Consider the following 22,197-nt stretch of genomic DNA (forward strand, 5'->3'; position numbering starts at 1 on the left):
TATGATTTCAAAGTCCACAGCCACAGACGTGTTACATAAAAGCCATTGTAGCCTGTGGATTTGAACAGACTACCCTAGGATGTGGAAAACATGATCAAGTGCTCAGAGTATGCAGTTTAATAAGCGATCTCCATACTGTGCAGGTACAGCACAGGAGTGATTTACATAAACACCCCGATGTGCATCGTAAGGATGCTGCAAAGAAATCACTTGTGTTTTATTTCCATCAAGCGGAACACATGGATGGCAATGTGCCATTGTTTGTTCAGTAGATTTGTGTTTATTTAAATTAAAATAAAATGACTTTCTTCTTTCGGGGTCTGTTTTGTTTGGTATACTCATAGGGAAATTTTTAAAGTACGGGTATAATAACATTGACCGCACAATTTACTGAAATTTTCAAGCTTCAAATTGACTTTAGGACGGCTACATTTAGGCCTATACATTTTTAAATGAACAATAGTTAATCTGTATTTATAATTAGCAAAAGTACTGTATAATGTTATTCTTTGTAGTTAAAGCTTCCCAAAAACCTAACGATAAGATGTGATCAGTCGTGTTTTCAGCTGGAATTCCACAAATTCTGTACCTACCTGCTGATTTTACGTGGAAAGGGGACGGCATGAACAGCTGAAAGCAATTAAATTCGAACAAATAAACTGCAGACATTTCTCTGATGTTTAAATGGCTGTCTCTCTCTGTCTTTTATCTTTACATTCATCCATCCATCTTCCACCCGCGTATTCTAGACAGAATCACGAGCATGTGTTTTAGCCATGTTTATCGCCCAAATTTACGAGGTTTAATCCTATCGAGCGATCACGGAAGTGCGTGTTTTGTTCAGTCTTTCTAGGAAAGTCCAGATAGCAAAAAACTCCATAAATAAGCTGTATGCTTTCCAATCACGGCTATATTTTTAATAGTGCTTCCACCTCGTGGCCAAACCTGAGGATTGCAATTGGATGCAATTGACGTTTTTTGATAGCTTGTACTTAAACCGGTACTACTGATAATTAGCCTTATTCAGTACCTGATTTTGTGAGGTGGTTACATATGGTATAAAGCATATGGCTATAAAAATTAATGATCAATCACTGTTCAGTTGGCATAACTTGATTAGGCCTAATTGAAAAGGCCCATGGCTGCATGTAAAAGACATGAAGGTGTGTTACGTTGCATTAGTGATTCTGACATGTTCCCTTACATTCATTAAAAATAACTGCACTTATGAAAATAACAATAGCTAGCCTTATGAAAATCATGTTAAGCTTGTTCCCCAATGCATATTAAAAATATATCTACTTTTAACAAATGTTAATACACACGACACATGCTCAACTTGCACTGATATACACCTGCTATTACATTTTACTACTGATGGTAACTTACTAATATATCGTATTATCATACCCCTTAGGTTAACTGGCTCTGTGCTGCCATTGTGAAACACACATAATCATCACTGCTTATTTGCACAAGAGTTATCTGGTATATCAATAACCATCACAGCCAACACTGAAGGTCTGTTTACAGGTAACATGATTTCTTCCCCCTAGCAGTCTCTATAGTCTTAAAAGTTCTATTAGCTGTATGTTACAAAGTAATCGTTTGCTTTTTATAAATGGATAAAAAAAGACACACTAGGTTTGTCAGTGGTTTAATTTTATTATATTTCATACTTCATCAGCAAGTTACAGGCTGGGAAAACAGTCAAACACATTTCTGCTGAAATTAGTGGAGAAAAAAAAATCAGCAATTGTAAAACACCTTTATGAAGTTTTTTTGTGCAGGAGAGGAGCAGTGTTACTGGTTTTCCTGTTGAACACACTTAGTAGCTTAGCTTGCAACTACTGAGCTGTTGCACAGCAGCAAACGTAGAGTCTCCTAGGATACACTACATTTACACTGATGGGAAAACACCAAGGGAATGTGGAATTTGGTTCACGTTATAATGGTCCAGCGTTTCCATGTTTGTTTTCTTTTTTTTGATTCTTTTCCAGCTGGGCTCTTAATTAGTCTTTATGAAGGTGCTGATTGGATTTTCCCTGCAATTTAATACATAATTTCTATAAGACCGTGTGAGGGGACATATTCGAAGTGTGCTTTTAGAATTTGTAATACAAAAGCCTACTTAGTCTTATTCTATGCATTTTAAGAAAAGGATTTGCAATAAATGGTACTTAAGTATTCTGCTAATCAGTGGTAACGGACATTTAGAATCCCTAAACAGTGAAATAACTGAACTATTAAAATCATTTATGACCTACACTAATTTCAGCCCATTTTATGGCAGAAAATCATGAGCTCCTTGCATTTTGCTACAACTCAGTCAAGTCCAATTTGCTGAGGTCACAAAGGTGGAACAGGAAACGGGACCTTGGGTCCATGTATAGGAGGAGATTAACTCTTGGGGCGTATAAAGGATTCCTCATGTTTTACGTATGATGACCTTGTTTACTTGTGTTGAACAAAAAAAGCTGGGGGGGGGGGGGTTTCAGGGCCAATCGCTTTATCTTTGGACCGCAGTTTATGTTTTCTTTGGTTGAAAAAGCACAAAATCATATGAGGAAATGTTAGGCGAACACCTTTTTTGGAAAAAATGTGTATTTACATAATCACTTCAATGATACACTTTTGTTAGAAAAAAAAATCTTGAACATAAGAAAAAGTAGCATTTACCAAACTATACACTGTATATAATGCACTTTCAACAGTGCAAAGTGGTGCTTTTATATGAACCTTTATGCTCATATTTTCAGTCTCTTGATTCAAAAATGCTTAAAACCTCGGAATCTCCTGCTGTTGCTTCAAGCTGCTTAAAACGTGGCATCATAAGAAAGTTAAAATTCATATAAGCTGTACAGAAGTATGTACTACTTTACACATGTTCAAAAATATTTTGAATACTATGTGGTAATTTTTTTGTTATTTACAGGGATTTACGTAATAAATCATGCATTCTGTCATATCTGCTTAATGTTTTGGTAGTTTTTGTTAATGCACAGTTTTCCTTCATGATTCAAATGATAACAGATGTAAGTACACCACAGATCAAAGCATCTCTTTCTGAGCCATGTCAGGTCTCTGTGTCAGCCCGGTCCGAACCGGAGACGAATACAGACGACCCGAACACAGGAACACAATTTCATAGTGGGTTCTGCAGGTAGGCGGGGTCTTGAGATGCCGGAGAAAATCCCGCCGTCACATAACTGAGCCCATGCTCCCAGAATATTACAAAGCCCCACCCCAAGGTTCCGGGAGCCGTCACTCATTTACTAATTACTGATTAACGTTCAGTTCAGTGCGCTGTCTGAGCGCGTGCTGTCATCCCAGAATGATTCTGAGCACAATCGGTAACACGACGACCGTCGCTGTAGCTCGCCTGTCTCTCTATCTACGAAATCTCACCTAAAATTCCATCTTATTGAATACGGCAGATGGCTCAATCCTGACCACTGTTATCGTGTCTTCTGTCTGCTGCATGCTCAGCTCCCTCGCGCTCTCATGGGGTCTCATGGGGCCTTGGGAGCACGTCTACTTTCTCATTTACGAAAACAAAATAGATACGATTCCAGCTACGAAACAATCGGAGTATTAAAAATAATCAAAACAAGGTTAATGATGCTATATAAAAAGGAGTGTGCAAACATTCAGCCGTAAATTCCTTATAGTGTCTCTGTCATGCGCAGAGATGAAACTATACATTACAAAGTAAACTAAACCCAGAAAAGGCGACGCATCATCATGAATTAGTATCCAAATGCTTCGCGGATGCATTTCTTCCTTAGTGTTTCTAGCATAATCCCACTTTCCCCTTTGCGGACGACACCAGACATCCTGCTCACAGTCAGATCACCAATAAAATTCACTTTCCAGCTTCAAAAACAGAACAGACAATTTTTACAGCCTGACCAAAGGCTTAGACCCAACATCAGCCTGAAAATCACATATAAAGTCAGCATATCCAAGCTGCAATTAACACAAGGTTCTTTGCGTATTCAAACCATCTAATTTGGCCATTCGAATGCATGACGCAGACGTACATTGACCTTCTTCAAAGGGGTACTTCAGAGGAAGGTCCCCCCAAAAACAGACACTCCTGATTTTATTAACAAAAACAGAGCAGAAGCATCGTCCTCGTAACACTGATCCTACGCAATGGAAAATTTAACTGCATGTTCACTGACTGCCTTCCCAGTCCATATAATGCAGGACAAGCCATTATGTTACAGCTTTCTAACAGCCTCTATGGATACTTTAATACTCCAGCAGTGGCCATGGTTCTGCATGTGACCTACAAAGTAGTCACAAATTAACATGATTAATAAAAGGACTCAATTATGGGTAATACTGAATACATAAGTCGGTGTTTTGTTCCAACACTTTGAGAACATTCATCGGATGCATCTCAGAAGAGGAAGTCATGTGACATATTCCATCCAATCACGACGCACCATTTCTCATGCGTCCATAGTCACCACACTCTGCGGTGCAAGGCAATTTCATTCTGCAGAAAAAGTGATTTGCATGGAGATGGGGTGTAGCAGAAAGAGGGGCAGGAGTTTTCCCCCCAGCTGAGAGAGGTGTCACTTTAGCGGCATTCTTTTTATTTGTTGCTCACAATAACCAATGAGAATGCACCCCACTTGACTGACAGCCATTCCCCGCCCACCTGCAGCACAGGATAGGTGGACGGGCTTCATGGTGACTGTGGATCTCCAGGTGGGTCAGACGTATATGCCCTCAGGGTTGAATCCGGAAGACAAGGAGTTTTGCAGGTTGCGCAGGTTGCTGGGTAACTGTCTGGAGGATCCTGGACGTTTTAGGGAGCCAGACTGGAGAACCAGGTCTAGAAGGAGGGAGGAATGGAGAAAGGGAGAGAGAGAGAGAGAGAGAGAGAGAAAGAGTGGGGATAATTCTTTACAGAGAAACTTGCAAAAGATGCATCCATGGGAATGTGGGCCAGGAATCAGTTAATCAATCATAATGCCCTGATTACATTGCCTAAATTCTGAAAGCAGAGCAGTGTTTAATGTAGATTAAAGTACAGATTTTGTGAGCGTGGCGTGAAAGCCCAGGGGAACAGCACACTCTAGATGATGGAGAAAGTTTATAAGGGCAAAAAAAGAAAAAAAGACAACTTGATGTTATCAAGCATAGTGATAAGCTGTCTGTAGCGAGAAAGGTTAATGAAACAGTCGTATTTTCTGACAGGAAGCCAATCCATTCTCACGGAAAGAACCGGAACCAAAAATATCTGCCTGAGAAATGGAAAAGAAGCTGGTGACTGGAGGCATCTGTCAACGAAGAGGTGGTACAGTGCAGACAGATTAACTAGGCAGTTAGATGCTCAGTCCGCTCTCAGACTACTAAATAAGGGGAAAAGAGCATTAGTATGATTATTACTATATCAACTGAAAAGAACATTGTGGATGTACTGCATATAAAATTCAGTCAAAATTAGTTGCCTGTCATTCTTGGAAATGCCTAAAAAGTATCATCAGTGTCATCATCCGTTACCCAACCCTACTGTACATCATTGCTAAACCAGGCTGAATTAGCGAATGCTTGCGGAAAGCAAGATGTCAGAATCATCGTGAACTTCATATAAGAACTGATTAGCTGAGAGAAATTATTGCATAAGCATACAGTTACTTTTTTAAGGTATTGTTTATGTGTGTTTACAGTTGTCCAGTGGTTTGGCATTTGCTAACTCACATTAAGATACTATCGGCTTGTATCCGGCTATAATACTGTGCAGTTCACAAGTATTTGCACAATGACACACTCAATATGGACCCAAAGTGCAGACTAACATCATTAATTTAAGGCTATGGACAGCATAATTGGATGAATTGTGCAGCAATTATGTCAATTTTATACAAAGACCCCCTAAGGGACCAAAAGTATTTGGACAATGGACTGTTTAGCTGTATGGATTGAACTGTATGCTGTGACCCTCATTTCAGCAGAGGGTCTCCAAGCATGGAAACTAAGACAGATGTTACGTCAAAATGAATTATGTAAGAATAATGGGTAAAGATCTGCAAATTTCCTGTTTAACACGCGGAAATGTTAATGGATATCATACATAGAAGTTTTTAATTTTTGTGATTTCCTGATTCTAAAAGCACCGTCCAGGCTAAAAGAGGAGTGCGAGAAGCCTCTGTAGGCAGAATAATACCTAGCTGCTCTTCATATAGACTTCTGTCTATTCTGAGAAACCCTGCGACAGAAACATTGAACTGTCTTGCGGGTATCTAAAAAGAAAAAAAAAACAGAGAGGTGACGCCATTCTCAGGTTTGCCACTAGGCGTCAGAAGTGAGCCGCGTTTGTTTGAACAAAGCGCAGGATCGCGATAAAGATCGCAGCGGGTCTTGCGTTTTGCTTATTAAAGTGACGAAAGACACTGGCCAAGCTGAACATGAGCATGCAGACAAACCGGGTTATTCGTCCAGTTACTGGGCAGTGAGGGTGGAGGGGGCTAATATTTTTTAGCTGACACCGCCTGCTCAGATGATTAAAATTGCCTCCCATCTTTCGGCAAGCCACTCTGCCTCTGCATCCATACAAACCCCCCCCCCCCCCCCCCCACTGCTTTAGCCTCTTCCTGATGCCACTTGGCAGCCGTGGGGAGGCAATCAGAGAGAGTGCGACGTGAGTGATGCAGAGAGCCCGAGTGACGGACTGCGGCCCCACGGTCTCCCGGCAGCTGTGCCGTTACCATGGAGACCAAGAATGACGCTTCCGCAGCAAACGGTAAGCTGCCTTATCGACTGACTCATCCCTTTAAGGGGAAATTGGTGCGTCAGGAAAGTGCACTTGTCCGTGGCCTGTACCATGTGCTCTATTATTGTTACCTCCTTTATATTATTATTCAATAGCTATACATTTATGCATATGTACTAGAGAGTGTACATTTACATGTATGTGTTGGCATACATACATATTTATGTATGTGTGGTTTTAAATGATGGGTGGCATAGTGGTGCAGTGGTTAGCACTGCTGCCTCACAGCAAGAAGGTCCTGGGTTCGGTCCTGGAGCCTTTCTGTGGAGTTCGCACGCTCTCCCTGTGTTCCTCCCACAGTCCAAAAGCATGCAGTGCAGGTTGATTGGTGAGTCTAAATTGGCTCTGTAGTTGCCTGTGTGTGTGTGTGCACCCTGCAGTGTGTTGACAACTGCCTAGGTTAGGTCCTGCATGTCCCCATTGTTCCTGGGATAGGCTGCAGTCCCACCCATGACCCCAGTTGGGATTAAGCAGTGATGGATGGATGGTTTTATGTGTGCAAAATTCATTCTGGAACAAGATTTCATGCATATAGCTGAATAAATGTATAAGTACAGTGGTACCTCAGAACTCGGGTTAGAATCCTAAAAAGTTCAAGTTCTGATCAAATTTTCCCCATAAGGAATAATGGAAAACCAATTAATTGGTTCCCGGCTCCAAAATATTACACCTAAATATGTTTTTTTAGCCTTTAAACACAAAATGAACAGGATAAAACAAAAAGAGCATTTTTTCTCTTAATGGCTTCCAAAATGATAAAGAATGTACCCCAACACTACCCCTGTCCTGCCCCGATCATCCACTCCTTCCGTGTGCCACGCCCCCTTGTTAACCTTGTGTGGAATCCCCGTATGATCAGCTATTTCTGGTTGTTGTCATTAGTCCTCCGTATTTAGTCCGTGTGTCAGTTTGTTTCCCCAGTCCAGTCATTGTAACGTCATTGTGTTGTTTTGCCTGTTCTCAATTAAACCCCGTGTTTCCCGATCGCTTGAGTCCTGTCCCTGCTTCCCCGGTCCCGGCTCGGCAGATCGTGACAACCCGAAGCCACGCCCCAAGCCACGCCCCAAGCCACGCCCCAAGCCACGCCCCAACACTGCGCCAACACTAGACTATGCCATGCGGTTCATTGTATATTTTTGTTATTACTCTGTATTCGTTAATTTGTTCGTAAATTGCAAACTTTTAGGTTGTAACATTTGTACAACTATTGCGTAACTTTTTGGTGAGCAATGGCTACCAAAATGATATAAAGTACAGTGTATTACCTGATATTTTCCAATAAAAAAGCACTATCACCAACAAACGATGCTATCACAGCGAATGCAAGGCTGAGACTGAAGCGTTACCCTTTGTTTCCGCTGATAGACATGCTGCATGACTAATTTCCCGCGTGTACAAGTTATCTTAGGTCAGCGTTCACAGTTCGACTTCTGAGATTCAGATCGAGTTCTACTGTAGGTCATTTTTTTTCGAACTGGTTGGTTCAACTTTTAAGAAATTCGAGTTCTAATGAGTTCGAGAACTGAGGTACCATTGTATATGTCTCTGGAATGAGCTAGTTCAGGTATCTGACTTTGAGGTGCCTGATTTTCGAGCAAATGGCAGCGGTGTTTCTCAAAGAGCCCTAATCCTCTCAGCATTAAACTAGATGCAGCCAACACTAACTTGAGCGATATATCTGCATACAGAGTCCTGGGTGTGGTGCTCCTACGGCGGCTGGCCTACGCACCTGGGGTCTCGCCGCCCGGGCCGGCCTCCTCCTCCTCGCCGGGCTCTGCCGGCAGCACGGTGACCTTGGTGCCCGTCTGCTGGATGAACTGCTGGAGGTTGACCTGCCGGAGCTCCTTGGTCAGCTGCTCCAGCTCCTGTTCCTTCTCCTGTGGGACAACAGGCATGCTCTGATGGGCTTCCTGGCCAAGCCTAAGGCTCGCCGCTTTGGAGTGCAGCCATACTGTGGAAACCAGGGCAGCTACTCCCATTTTTCTTTGCCGGTTTGGATCAGTCCAGTTGGATGCAGTTCGATTCACATCCAACCTTCAATCATTCTCCCAGTTCCCAAAGCGCTACACAAATTGGCCGATTCTCTGGGCTCACTCACGGCAGGCTTTATGATTCTGATTTTAAGTGCAACGAAAGGTGTTTTCCAGAGAAACCCACACTGGTGTATTTTTTTCCAGAAAATTCCAAACCCTGGGAGACTTGAGTCATACCTGAGGCTCATATACGTAAAAAAAAAACAAAAAAAAAAAAAAACAATTTCTCCTTTCCATGATATCTTTGACAGTGGTGTCAATTTTCTTTAAGAAGACATGTTTTCAGTGTCTGAACTGGATAAGCACTCATAGATGAGTATACATGACAAAACACTGATATTCAAGATCCAGGTTTTAAAAACATGCATGTCCCTCCCCACTCCATCTAAGCTAACCTGCTACTACACTGCAACGTGCACATTATCTGGCTGGACATATTACGCTATTTTATTATGTACATAATTTATTTATTATATTGTCTTGACCTAAAATACTTTGACAAAACTACCTAAAATAAACTTCCAGTATGTAAAAATACTTGGTGATTCTGATATTGACCAGTTTAAACATGACCCTTGGATGATCAGGGTTGGTGTCATCCCCCCCCCACCAGCCATCCATCGGTAGAACAGGTGAAACTTCAGGCGGAACAGGGTACAGTCACACTGGACAGTCAGAGAAACAGCAAATCCACAAATGATCTCGCTTTCCGGTATGAGTTCCTGTGCCATCCATCAGCTGGGGGCAGCCTCCTCGTCTGCTGTCTGCCTTAAAAAATGCACAGCCTTCTGTAGCGTGTAAAACAACACAAAGAGAAAAACTGGACGGACAAAGTCTGATTTATGTGTTGGAATCTTAAATTGCAGCCTGGCTGCTTTCTCACAGTAGCACGGAGGTGCAGGACAAGCAGGCAACACACCGCTTTCATGGCAAGTGAAGCAGAGGGAGCTTTGGGGGGTTGCTGGAACCCATCTTCTGATTGTTGCACAGATTTGCGAATCTCCGGAGGCTGAAATTTCTTTTGTGTGTAAATAGTCTCTTGGCTCTGTATCTAGAGTAATTATTAAAACGTGTTATGCTGAAACCAGAATAGATCATTTAAGTTGGGTTCTAAGTATAGTGAATCGTTCAGGCAGGATTAAGTAAAGGGTTACAGTGGTAAAAAAAATGTGGGCTATAGAAGCCAGGGACTTTCCAAGAGAGCTCATTATTTAATGGAAGCATGTGTTTAATGGAAATGTCCGTTAGTGCAGCCACAGGGACAGATTTAATAAAACGTCTAAAGAGTAACAAATTTGCGCACATAATTTGACTTCAGACATATCTTATACTAAATCATCTGCAGTGAAGATACCAAGGCAAGTTTTATTATTTTATGACATTCATGACTAATTTATCATCTTCCATTGTTCACTTAAAAGCTTCTTTGAAAATAGTACAGAAAAGAAGTAAGTAAATGGAATGCAAAATGAGGGAATGCAACTGTAGGGGGGACAACAGTGCAAGGGGTGGATGGGAATGAAGTATGGGTGATGGCAATGACGTGAGAATGATGGGACTAAATTAAGGATGATGAGAATCAAGTGAGGGTGATGGAAATTAAGTGGGGGTGATGGGAATAAAGTGCAGATGATGGGAATATAATAAAAATGATTGGAATGAAGATAGAAAGAAGGGAATGAAGTAAGGATGATAGGAATGATGTAAGAATGATGGGAATAATGTAAGGATGATGCGAATAAAGTGTGGGTGAATGGAATATAATGAAATGATGGGAATGAAGACAGATGGGAAGGAATGGTGATGGGAATGCAGTGAGAATGATGGGAATGAAATGAGGGTGACAGGAATAAAATAAGGTTGAGGATAATGAAATAAGGATGATGGGAATGAAATGAGGATGATGGGAATGAAATGAGGATGACGGGAATTGAGATGGATGCGAGTGAGAATGATGTGAAATTAAGTCAAAAGGGAATGAAGGTTATAGGGCATGAAGTAAAGGTAACGGGAATGCAGTGAGGGTGATGGCAAAATGGCACATGGTGATACGAAGGCAAAATGTAAAGTGAAGATAGTAAAAAGGGAGCGGGCTTTCTGGAGGAGTACAGAGCACAGCGGGGGGTCCTTTCATCCCAATAACATTGTGCTAACTTATATTACTGTATTAGCCCATTATCATTTTGGCACCGGTACTTCCCACTGAGCCAGCTGTCACCTCTGATAAGCGCGGGCACGAGAAAATGACTTTGGTCTTGCTCTCTATCCTTATACCCACTTAACACCACAATGGATCCTCGTCAGAACAATTATGCTCCTCCTGGAACAGTTTCTGAACCTGCAGAGGGCTCAGTTTTTGGGTTAAACACGAAGAATCCCTGACTGAGGCACTAAATTAAAGCCAACGGCATCTCCAGTGAAGAGAGCGCCTGAGTGCACATCAAAGGCATCTTCTGAAGTCACTTTCACATCCCGCTATCATCATCAGTTTCCGGGGATTTTAATTGTGATCAAGGTCCCGCAGGAGACACGTTTTGCCCTGCTGCTCTTAAGCCTGTGAGAACTTCTCAACATGTGGTTAAGAACCAGTAGCCACGCTATGTGGTGCCTGACATCTCTAACTCTGTCAGACGCTGTAGATGGCAGGTTATGTAATGCTTTAAGCAGCAGACACTACGTCACACCTATACATGACACAGTAAGTGGACCTTCTCTGAGGGTAAGTAGGCCCGTTAGATATCTGTTTACTCACCTGAAGCCTCTTGCTGGACTGGCCCAGTGATCTCTCCACTGCCCTGCAGCTGCTCTCCAACCTGGCTGTCTGCTGCATCTGTACGTCTAGTTCGGCCTTCACCTTCAGCAGCTTGGCCTGCACCTCCTCCTCGTTCACCTGCTGCGTCTCCTGCATCTCCTGCTGCAGACGCTCCGCCTCAATCCCGGTCTCCATGTTCTGGATACGGGCGGCATAGTCACCCAGCTGCCCCTCGCTGTGCTGGATGCGCCGCCGCAGGTCCAGCAGCTGCTCCCTCAGCTGCTTCTCGTTCTCTTGCTCGATCTGCAGCTCGTTTTCCCAGAATTCCTCCTCCTCAATCTCCACATCGTTCTTGCGCACACGCTGTTCCAGCCGAATGATCTCCTCCTCCAGGCTTCCAGCCCCGCCCCCTCCGGCGCTCCGCTCCGCCCAGCCCTGCAGCTCCTCCTCCTGGGCCTCTAGCTTCTGCTCCAACATCTGGAGCTTCTCCTTCTGCAGCTGCACCAGGCGGACCAGGTCCTCGGGCCTAGGCACCGCGACGCCACCATTCCCGCCCCCGCCATTCGGTCCTCTCTGCTTATGCTCCGCCTCCCTGCCTCTCCCAAAGATGTCCATCAGACCCTTGGCTCCGCCTGTGAACGTGAGGGACTTCCTCTTGGGTTCCTTGCGTTTGAGTGAGCGGTCGGTGGATGGACGCAGCTTGGCCAGTGGGGGCAGGCTCTGGCGGTACAGGCCTCTCTCTGGTCCACGTGCCACGCCATCGGACGTGGGCCGCTCGCTCAGGGAGGGGCCTGTGCGTTTCAGGACCAACTGCACGTCACTGGCATACTGCCCCCACTTATTCAGCGACACAATGGGGTTCTCATGGGGGGCCAGGTGTCGCTCCGTTTCCCTCCATTTTTCAATCAGCGTGTATCTACCGGTTCGTCCTAGAAGAATGGAGAGTCTACATTAGGCTACATTAGCGTGAAAGCCCGTGGAATCCATGAGCCATGGCTCTAATCAACTAAAGATGTCCGACCCTTAAACCTAAGGCACATGCTTATAAGCACATGCGCTTCAACAAGCAATGACAACTTGTTCCTCAGACACTTCCCCAAAGGAAACACGAGTCAGATATAGATATTACACGCTACTCCCTGGTAGGCTAGAAGAAAGACTTTTTGACATTAATAGTCTTCAGCAGAGGACTGGAGAGGATTCAAAATAGAAAAACTGACAGGAATGTGCCTTATGCACACTTTTGGTTTAGTCTTGAATGCCAATTGGCAAGTGCTAGCTCTTCTACAGAGAGGAAAGGATAGAGAAACGTCACTAAGAACACTGCAGTGGAATTTTTGGTCTCGGAAGTGTGATTCTGCTGATGCGTTGCATTTTTAAGTCACATTTAAAACATTGTGGTTTTATAAGGCTGGATCTTCCCTACCAGCACTCACAAGACTGGAATCCCGAGATTCCCCTTCATGATGGTGTAGCTGTTAAAGCACAATTAGATTCTTCTTCATATAATGATTTTGCTGTTCCCACTGCTGTGTTAACAGTCAGCAATCTTAGGTATAGATAATAGTAGATAATATTGTGTGGGGTAATAGTGTGGGGCAGTAAGATATAACGGAGGGGTGGGGCAGTGAGACATAACAGTGGTGTGGGGTAATAATGTGGAGCAGTGAGACATAACAGTGGTGTGGGGTAATAATGTGGAGCAGTGAGACATAACAGTAGTGTGGGGTAATAGTGTGGAGCAGTGAGATATAACAGAGGTGTGGGGTAATAATGTGGAGCAGTGAGATATAACAGAGGTGTGGGGTAATAATGTGGAGCAGTGAGATATAACAGTGGTGTGGGGTAATAGTGTGGAGCAGTGAGATATAACAGTGGTGTGGGGTAATAGTGTGGAGCAGTGAGATATAACAGAGGTGTGGGGTAATAATGTGGAGCAGTGAGATATAACAGTGGTGTGGGGTAATAATGTGGAGCAGTGAGATATAACAGTGGTGTGGGGTAATAATGTGGAGCAGTGAGATATAACAGTGGTGTGGGGTAATAATGTGGAGCAGTGAGATATAACAGAGGTGTGGGGTAATAATGTGGAGCAGTGAGATATAACAGTGGTGTGGGGTAATAGTGTGGAGCAGTGAGATATAACAGTGGTGTGGGGTAATAGTGTGGAGCAGTGAGACATAACAGTGGTGTGGGGTAATAGTGTGGGCAGTGAGATATAACAGTGGTGTGGGGTAATAGTGTGGGCAGTGAGATATAACAGTGGTGTGGGGTAATAGTGTGGAGCAGTGAGATATAACAGTGGTGTGGGGTAAAAGTGTGGGCAGTGAGATATAACAGTGGTGTGAGGTAATAGTGTGGAGCAGTGAGATATAACAGTGGTGTGGGGTAATAGTGTGGAGCAGTGACATATTACAGTGGTGTGGGGTAATAGTGTGGAGCAGTGAGATATAACAGTGGTGTGGGGTAATAGTGTGGAGCAGTGAGATATAACAGTGGTGTGGGGTAATAGTGTGGAGCAGTGAGATATAACAGTGGTGTGGGGTAAAAGTGTGGGCAGTGAGATATAACAGTGGTGTGGGGTAATAGTGTGGAGCAGTGAGATATAACAGTGGTGTGGGGTAATAGTGTGGAGCAGTGAGATATAACAGTGGTGTGGGGTAAAAGTGTGGGCAGTGAGATATAACAGTGGTGTGGGGTAATAGTGTGGAGCAGTGAGATATAACAGTGGTGTGAGGTAATAGTGTGGAGCAGTGAGATATAACAGTGGTGTGGGGTAATAGTGTGGAGCAGTGAGACATAACAGTGGTGTGGGGTAATAGTGTGGAGCAGTGAGATATAACAGTGGTGTGGGGTAATAGTGTGGGCAGTGAGATATAACAGTGCTGTGAGCCTGTGAGGTAATAGTGTGGGGTAGAGAAAAAAATAACGAGGCTGTGAGACTAAAGTAATGCTCTGAGAAATGGTCATGTGACATCGAAAAGAGTAAAAGGGAAACATGGAAATCTTACATAAGGCAGTCATATTACTGAAACAGGACACCACGTTAGTGTAAGGTAAAACAATATTCCACAAAAAACAATGCAAACCGCAGGAAATGAGTTTTGTCAAAGCAAGTGATGCATCACAGTCTCTGCGGCGTGTCACACGGAAACTTTGTGTCAGGGGGAGTTAAGGTGGGCATCCAGCCAGACGCCCCCCAGTCACCCTTATGCTGTGTGTGTGTGGTGCTGCTGGGGAGGGGGGGCTCCAGCTTGTTGCAGCCCCATCCACGACCCCAGCTCATTTTTCAGACAAGACACGACGGCCGGCCGGCCGCAGGGTCGGAGTGCGGCACACCGCAGATTCCGGGACAGAGAGCATCCAAATGCATTGAGAGGCTGCATTTTCCATCTCTGAAGGAGATAGCTATTGGGCGAAAGGCAGTTAAACAAGCGTCAATGTGCTGCACCCTTTCTCCAGGAAGATGAATGATGAGGGGCACCAGAAGGCATACCACAGATCCTCGAAGACGTCCCCGGCACGTCATTCCCGCTGCGAGCTGCCAGTCTGAGGGGAACTCCCAGAGGGGAACTCCCAGCAATCTCATTTCCACAAGGCACCGCGGGAAATGCCTTTAATTCACATTGCGCTCGGGAAATGCGACCTGCCCTGCTGGTGCTTTGGTGCGTCGATCTAACCAGGACCGGGTATGTTAGCAAATCAGATTACAAGAGGGTACTTTAAAAATAAAGCTGTAAGATAGTCAATGGCCTCAATATCTCCCGCCACAGTCCAAGAAAACTGACGCTTCCTTAAAATAACAAGATCTTTTGGGGATAGTATTAAGGAGGAAACTCGTGATTAATACACAGTTTTGTACTGCACAGGTGAAAGCGGTGGTAAGACATCGCCATTGGGTCGTCTCTGTGACCTACTTGAGCCAATCACAAAGTGTACAAAAAGGAAGAGAACCTGTTTTCATTAAGAGCAAGTACCATTGGTCGGGTGGAAAGCCCCACCCACAAAGCCTATCTCTCCAGCAATATATTTACAAACTTCACAGCATGAAATAGAAAATATGCAGGCAGAAAAGGGTTCACTCCCAAGCAAGGTGGCATCAGGATGCAACAATTAAAAGTATACCCCCCCCCCCACAAAAAAAAGCACCTGGAATATTTCTGTGTGGGATTTTTTTGAATACTAGAGCCCAGTGATGCAGTCATATGCTAGTTTGATGTGGTGGCAATGTCCTGATGCCTTTTACAGTAGGACCCCCCAGGGATGCTGGGAGGGTGGGGAAGCTGGGGGAGGGCTGAGCTTTCTATCGCAGCCAAAGGCTGATGCACGCTCTGCTTGCCTTACCTTCAGCGTTTCTCACAAAGGACAAGGACACTCACTGGGCTTGAAGAACAGAGTTGAGCTCCAGGCCTCCTCCCCTCGAAAGATTACATCTGGATGCTCTTTAGGTGGCTTTGGTGCTGCCTGTCTGTATAGTTGGCAGCAATACCGAATAGCTTACGGGTTTCTGAAAAACCCAAATCTCTAGCAGCACACAGGGTGCAGAAATTTGAGTGTCCCTGAGGGTTTTCAGCAGACAGGCTGATGACACAGTTAAAATATAATTATCTTCAGTAGGTTAAAATCACAGGGAAAAAAAATGCAGGCAGGCACTGCTGCAGTTTTCAAAACGACCGCCCCCAAATGGGGACGTGGAGACGCCCTTCAGAGGGTCCGAGGTGGTTATGATGACTGGGCTGGCCCCCAAACCTGCCCCCAGGCCAGAAAGCTGCCCCCCCCCCTTTGGGTTGTGGAGGACAACCCCCACTACAGGAAATCAGCTGCAGAGTCTGCAGTCAGGGCATAGTTATAGCTGGGGGGACGCCAACACCACACACAACAGCATTTTCAAAGTGATATGCTTCATTTGACCCCCCCACCACTACTCCCCCCCCCCCCCCAATTTTACAGGCCGTCCATCAGCTGTGAACCTCCAGCCAGAGGGAGAGCATCAATGCTCCTGTTTCATGAAACATATATAACAAACAATTGGATCATTTGTGCGTTTTGGGGAGGGGGGGGCTGCGCCGTGATTTTGAAAATTCCAAGATGACTCCATCTCGAAGCACAACAACAAGGGCCTGCCTGTTCAGCCAACGTTATCCGCACGATCCCATGACAGGGACGCGGAGATGAAGCTGCAACATCCGCGGGCTTGTGTCTTTCATTTCACAGTACCTGAGTCCGCAAAGAGGAGCTGATATTTAAAACAAACACCCTACTTTCACTTAAAATACAGCTGGAATTGTTACCTTCATTGTATATAAAAATCAGAAATGGAAAACGATACATAAATACAAAAACTGCAGAATTACAATGTGATGTGAGTGCGATGCATAATCACATGATGCGTTTCCCACATTCACTACGATTATTTCACATTGGACTAAAATAATATGCTGTATTATAAAAAACCCAAAGCCGACACCCCCCCCCCCCCCCAATCAGGCAGACCAGATCCAGTTGTTTCTTTGATATGTTCATTATTACGCCATAAACCAGAGAATATTGAGAATACTGCTTTTGACTAAAGAGATTTTGGCCAATTCATGCACCACAAGTTTAAAGGAATGTTCTCCCAAAACACTAGTGACTGGCCGGATAACTACCCAATACTGTTTGTCTTATACACTTAAATCTAAACGCGAGCATGAAGATAGCTTCACCCAGTGCTGGAAACTCCTGCCGCTCCTCCAGAGCAGGACCCGCTGTGGCTCCGCCCTCCCCAGCTCACCTATAGCCTGTGCCAGAGCAGGACCCGCTGTGGCTCCGCCCTCCCCAGCTCACCTATAGCCTGTGCCAGAGCAGGACACGCTGTGGCTCCGCCCTCCCCAGCTCACCTATAGCCTGTGCCAGAGCAGGACCCGCTGTGGCTCCGCCCTCCCCAGCTCACCTATAGCCTGTGCCAGAGCAGGACCCGCTGTGGCTCCGCCCTCCCCAGCTCACCTATAGCCTGTGCCAGAGCAGGACCCGCTGTGGCTCCGCCCTCCCCAGCTCACCTATAGCCTGTGCCAGAGCAGGACCCGCTGTGGCTCCGCCCTCCCCAGCTCACCTATAGCCTGTGCCAGAGCAGGACCCGCTGTGGCTCCGCCCTCCCCGGCTCACCTATAGCCTGTGCCAGAGCAGGACCCGCTGTGGCTCCGCCCTCCCCGGCTCACCTATAGCCTGTGCCAGAGCAGGACCCGCTGTGGCTCCGCCCTCCCCGGCTCACCTATAGCCTGTGCCAGAGCAGGACCCGCTGTGGCTCCGCCCTCCCCGGCTCACCTATAGCCTGTGCCAGAGCAGGACCCGCTGTGGCTCCGCCCTCCCCGGCTCACCTATAGCCTGTGCCAGAGCGATGACCACTTCTTGACAGGTGGTGACCTCGGTGACCCCGCAGACGATCCGCTGGACACCATCGACCCACACTTTCAGCTCCATGATGCGGTCATCAGGGGAGGAGGCTGCCTGTCATTCCTTTGCATCAGCGTGGGGGGGGAGCTGCTCTCTGTCCATCCTGCTGGGGGGGGGGGGGGAGGCTCATCAGTGTGACTGTACTACAGCACGTGGGTGATGGATATTATCACCATATTAAGGTACCTGTGTGATGGATACCATCACTGTATTACAACACTTGTGTGATGGACATCATTAACATATTACCGCCCTTATATGATGGATAACATTATCATATTATGACACCTGTGTGATGGATACCATCACGGTATTAAAACACTTGTGTGATGGATATCATCACTGTATTACAGCAGCTGTCTTCTGGATATCATCACTGTGTTACAGCAGCCGTCTCATTTAGCATGCTGAAGTCCACCCGTTTATTCATGCAGGACTAGGACTATGTGTGACCATTGCCACCATTATTAAGAAATTCTTCCAAATAAAAGCTAACAATTCTGAATTATTCGGAATGTCAAAGATCTCCCAGCGTCAGGCTTGTAGGGTCTGGGACTAAAAGTGAATACAGTGGAAGAAAGACAAGCATGAAGAATTAGGAATGTGTGAGGGGAGAAGGAAGAGAAATGAAGGTGAAGAAGGAGGGGTGAGAGATGAGGGAGCACAAGGATGGAGAGAGAGAGAGAGAGGGAGAGGGAGAGGTAGAGGGCCGGTCCTGTGCTCTGCTGATGAAGTTGTTGCAGTGTGTTGCAGTTTGGTCACAGGCCCCCCCTCCCCCACCCCCCACAGCTTATGGGATGATATGTGAAGGCTGAGACCACCAGGGTGGCTGTTGGCCTGTGGATGCCCCTGGTTGGGGGTGGGTCCAGATGTTCCCCACAGTCCCTCATGGGATTCTCTTACCAGCAGCAGCACGGGCCGCGCACCCCGACAGGCTGGGCCCGACTGCAAGTCACATGGTACACGACGCCCCGGAAGGTGCCAATCCACGGCTCCGAGTCCCACATGGCAGAAATGTGGTCTCTGAGTCAGCCGGTGCACCACCGCTCATTTAGTCCCCATGTGAATGACTATAACAGAATCAACTAAGCAATCATGGCTCTAGCTGTCCAATTATATACAATAAGTAGGTACTAATTACAACACAATTACACAGGTAATTCTATAATTTCCTCATATAAATGGCTTCACTCCCTGATTAGAGAAAGCGGGGGCACCTCTCCTAAGTAATATGAGGCCCTCCGGCCTCATTTTGACTTCATACCGTCTGGCACTGTAGGGCTAATTAAAAGGTCACTGGGTTCTGGCTTCTCCTCCGTTGTCTAATTACTTCCAGTCCTCAGTCATCCTGCATAAACGCCCCCTTACTGTTTCTGAGCAGGACTGCACAGCGTCTGTCCGTCTGACACACTCGGCGTGCATCTACGTGGGAAACAGAGACGCTGGGTAACTGTGGTCGACCCTGTGCTAGCATCAGCATCAGGGAGGGGAAGGGGATAACATTGTGCAGGATGACATCATCATCACCACGGTTCAACATTAACCACAAACATACCACTGAGCAAGAGTCGGATCATCATGGAGATGTTTCCAAGGTTATTGGGCGGGCCAAATCCAACCTTCTTGCGGTAAACAAACCCACACCAATCAGGCAACGCTCCAGACCTGGGGTGCCCTGCCCAGGTAAACAAAAACAAACCACTCTCAAACTGAAACCAGTGTTAACTAGTCAATGTCCAGCTGAGGTCTACTTAAGAGTCTGAAATAGTGCCATTTTCCCACAAAGCCCCTGCAGCTAGAAGCTTAAGCATGGTCCAAATCAGAACAGCACAGGCTCTGTAAATTCTGCCGCTCTGTAACCAATCTTATTTAACAGGCTGCTTAAAAGTTTATACTTAATCCATGCTAAAGAAAAAAAAAAAAAGCCTCAACACTTCAAAAGGTCAAATAACAATTTTAACCTCCCGAGAAATAATTACACGCATAAGTGTTGCTGCGGAGAAACAGGAAGCCAATCAATTATTTTCATGATCGTACCTTTGCGTACCGAGGGAGCCTGGCCGTTTCCGTCTCAGAAATTAGACCTTCATATCTCCGCTCGCACAAAATCCTTCAGAAAAAAAGTCAACAAATGAATGTGGTTTTCGGTTATTAGCCAGTCTGGGTTTTTGTGTATACGACACACCACAATGCCCGCTCCTGTTTGGATGCTCAAAATACACCATTAAAGCGCAGTTGGGCAGCACCGACCTTTCCAACACGCGGCATTTAATCTCTAGCAACAGCTTCTGTGCTTCTGGGTGAAAAATAATGCAGAGCAATTATACCACGCATGGTGCAGATAAACGGCAAATGGTACAAAACTTTCACGGGAGTGATACATAACCATTTTAGATGATCTCCTTCTTGAAGCAGGCAAGCTTCTCATCTCTGTGTTTCAACGGAGGAGCAGAAGCAGAAACCAAATGTGAGTTTTGGGCTTCGCCCATAAAGGAAAAGATAACAGCACCTCTTACCAAAAAGAGGGCAGGAAAGCCTTCAAATTGAGCCGTCCACATCTGCTCCTCTGCCCCCTGAGAAGGTCGGACAGAGACGGGGGCCAGAAATACACTTCCAGGTTCGATGCATGTAAACAGAAGATGTCTGCCTAGTTTCAGCCAGTGGTGCACTGTCCCTGACACGCAGTTTACTTCATAAAGCCCTCCCCTGGTTTCGGCAAGCAGTCCGCAGCTGGCTCGATTCACGAAACAGAGGCGTATTGTCTGCCATGGCCCCATCGCGCACTTTCCAGCGTCCCACACTCAAACACGGCGCTTCTTAGTCTTAACCCAACTTTATTATCACAATAAAACTCAAGCATTTAAGCACGACTTTCCCTGCAACACCTTCAGCTGCCAAAAAAAGCCAATCACTCAGCGCCAGGTAGTTTTGTGAAGAAATCTGGTTGGAAAACGTCTATGTTTTGCCATATTGCGACTGAGATGTAAGCATACCTGAGTGGTACTCAGTAGCCAAACTTCCAAGTCTCCTTGCATTTTCTACCATGGCCATAGATCATTAACTCCAACACACACACACAAACACACACGCAAACGCACACACACACAAAACCACATTTACCCCTGAGGGCCACACACATTCACCCCAATTAGCAAAAGCGTGTCCTTCTCATTGAAGTGTGTTGCACGGTCACTCACTGTGCCTTTATACCCAGTGCTCAACGCTTCACAAAATGTCCAGCAGTGAGTATAAAACTTTGACCCACGTGCTCCTCCACACTGACTGCCTGCAGCTTGTGTTCGGAAACAGTCAGCTAACCCCCATCGTGTTCTGTCAAATTTGTTTCACAGTTAACTATAGTTATCCAAATTTAAATGTCAATCCAAAAAGACTTCTAATATCTAAAATTTACATATGATCAGAGATCCTTAAAGAAATCTAAATGAGCTTTATGGATGATGCACTGACCAGCAAAATGGAGAATTACATTCTGAGGCTGGAGCAGTGAGCTTCTGACTGCACGTTTTTACACAAGTTCCCGTATTCTTACTATGTTGTAGTGAAGAAGTTGAAGTGTCACTTTGGCACGGAGATCTGTGGGGATAGGGCCAAAACTGTACTGTGATATTATATAGCGGGGTCTCTAATACCACTGTGGTCGAACATCTGGCTGCCATTCTTAAGGGATAATGCCAATTTCAGAGAACAAACAGCCCATATTAGAAATAGACAATTTCTAGAACTTGAATCACTTGATTGCTTGCGTCGAGTTATGTCTCTGTGCCGTCGATGATGTTGATTCTTAACCATAAAATGCCTGTGACTTGCAATTTGCTTAAGTCAAAATCTAATGGGTCATTCATTCATTGAAGATTTATTCAGCTTGACTGCCTTCCAAAAACCATATGCCTTTTGAATTTTGTTGCTTACAGAAATACAACTATGTAATTAGGGGTGAAACTTCGTAGTTAGACGCAGAGCAGAACAACAGCATTTCCAGAAGTGTTCTTTACATATGACAAACACACGCTGACTTACCTGAATTAGCGGTTGTTTAGGAAAGAACATGCTAATGAATGCTACATGCTAATGAATGCTACGTGCACCAGCCTATTCTCATTACCAGCTCATTAAGCCGACCTCTAATTACAACCAGAGTAAAGCCAGTGAGAGAATCAACACGCAGCATG

At 45.3% G+C, this 22,197-nt stretch overlaps 1 protein-coding gene across 13 annotated transcripts in view; it reads right to left on the minus strand.

Annotated features, from left to right (window-relative positions):
* Positions 1-1,645: 1,645 nt before the first annotated feature.
* The window catches only part of rassf8b (Ras association domain family member 8b), a 51,667-nt gene continuing 31,115 nt past the window's right edge, over positions 1,646-22,197 (minus strand). For 4 of the 13 annotated variants that reach the window (XM_072710222.1, XM_072710219.1, XM_072710214.1 and 1 more), the window contains 4 exons: positions 17,932-18,110; positions 11,576-12,504; positions 8,520-8,667; positions 1,646-4,849 (listed from right to left, as the gene is read on the minus strand). In XM_072710222.1, the coding sequence (XP_072566323.1) occupies positions 4,728-4,849; positions 8,520-8,667; positions 11,576-12,504; positions 17,932-18,034 (1,302 nt within the window). In that variant the 5' untranslated portion in view covers positions 18,035-18,110 and the 3' untranslated portion in view covers positions 1,646-4,727. Of the gene's footprint in view, positions 4,850-8,519; positions 8,668-11,575; positions 12,505-17,931; positions 18,114-19,562; positions 19,683-20,044; positions 20,118-20,523; positions 20,691-22,197 lie in introns of those variants that run through there. The other 9 variants (XM_072710215.1, XM_072710218.1, XM_072710213.1 and 6 more) reach the window with 6 other exon arrangements.

Source organism: Paramormyrops kingsleyae, chromosome 3, assembly GCF_048594095.1.
Source record: "Paramormyrops kingsleyae isolate MSU_618 chromosome 3, PKINGS_0.4, whole genome shotgun sequence".
NCBI lineage: Eukaryota > Metazoa > Chordata > Actinopteri > Osteoglossiformes > Mormyridae > Paramormyrops > Paramormyrops kingsleyae.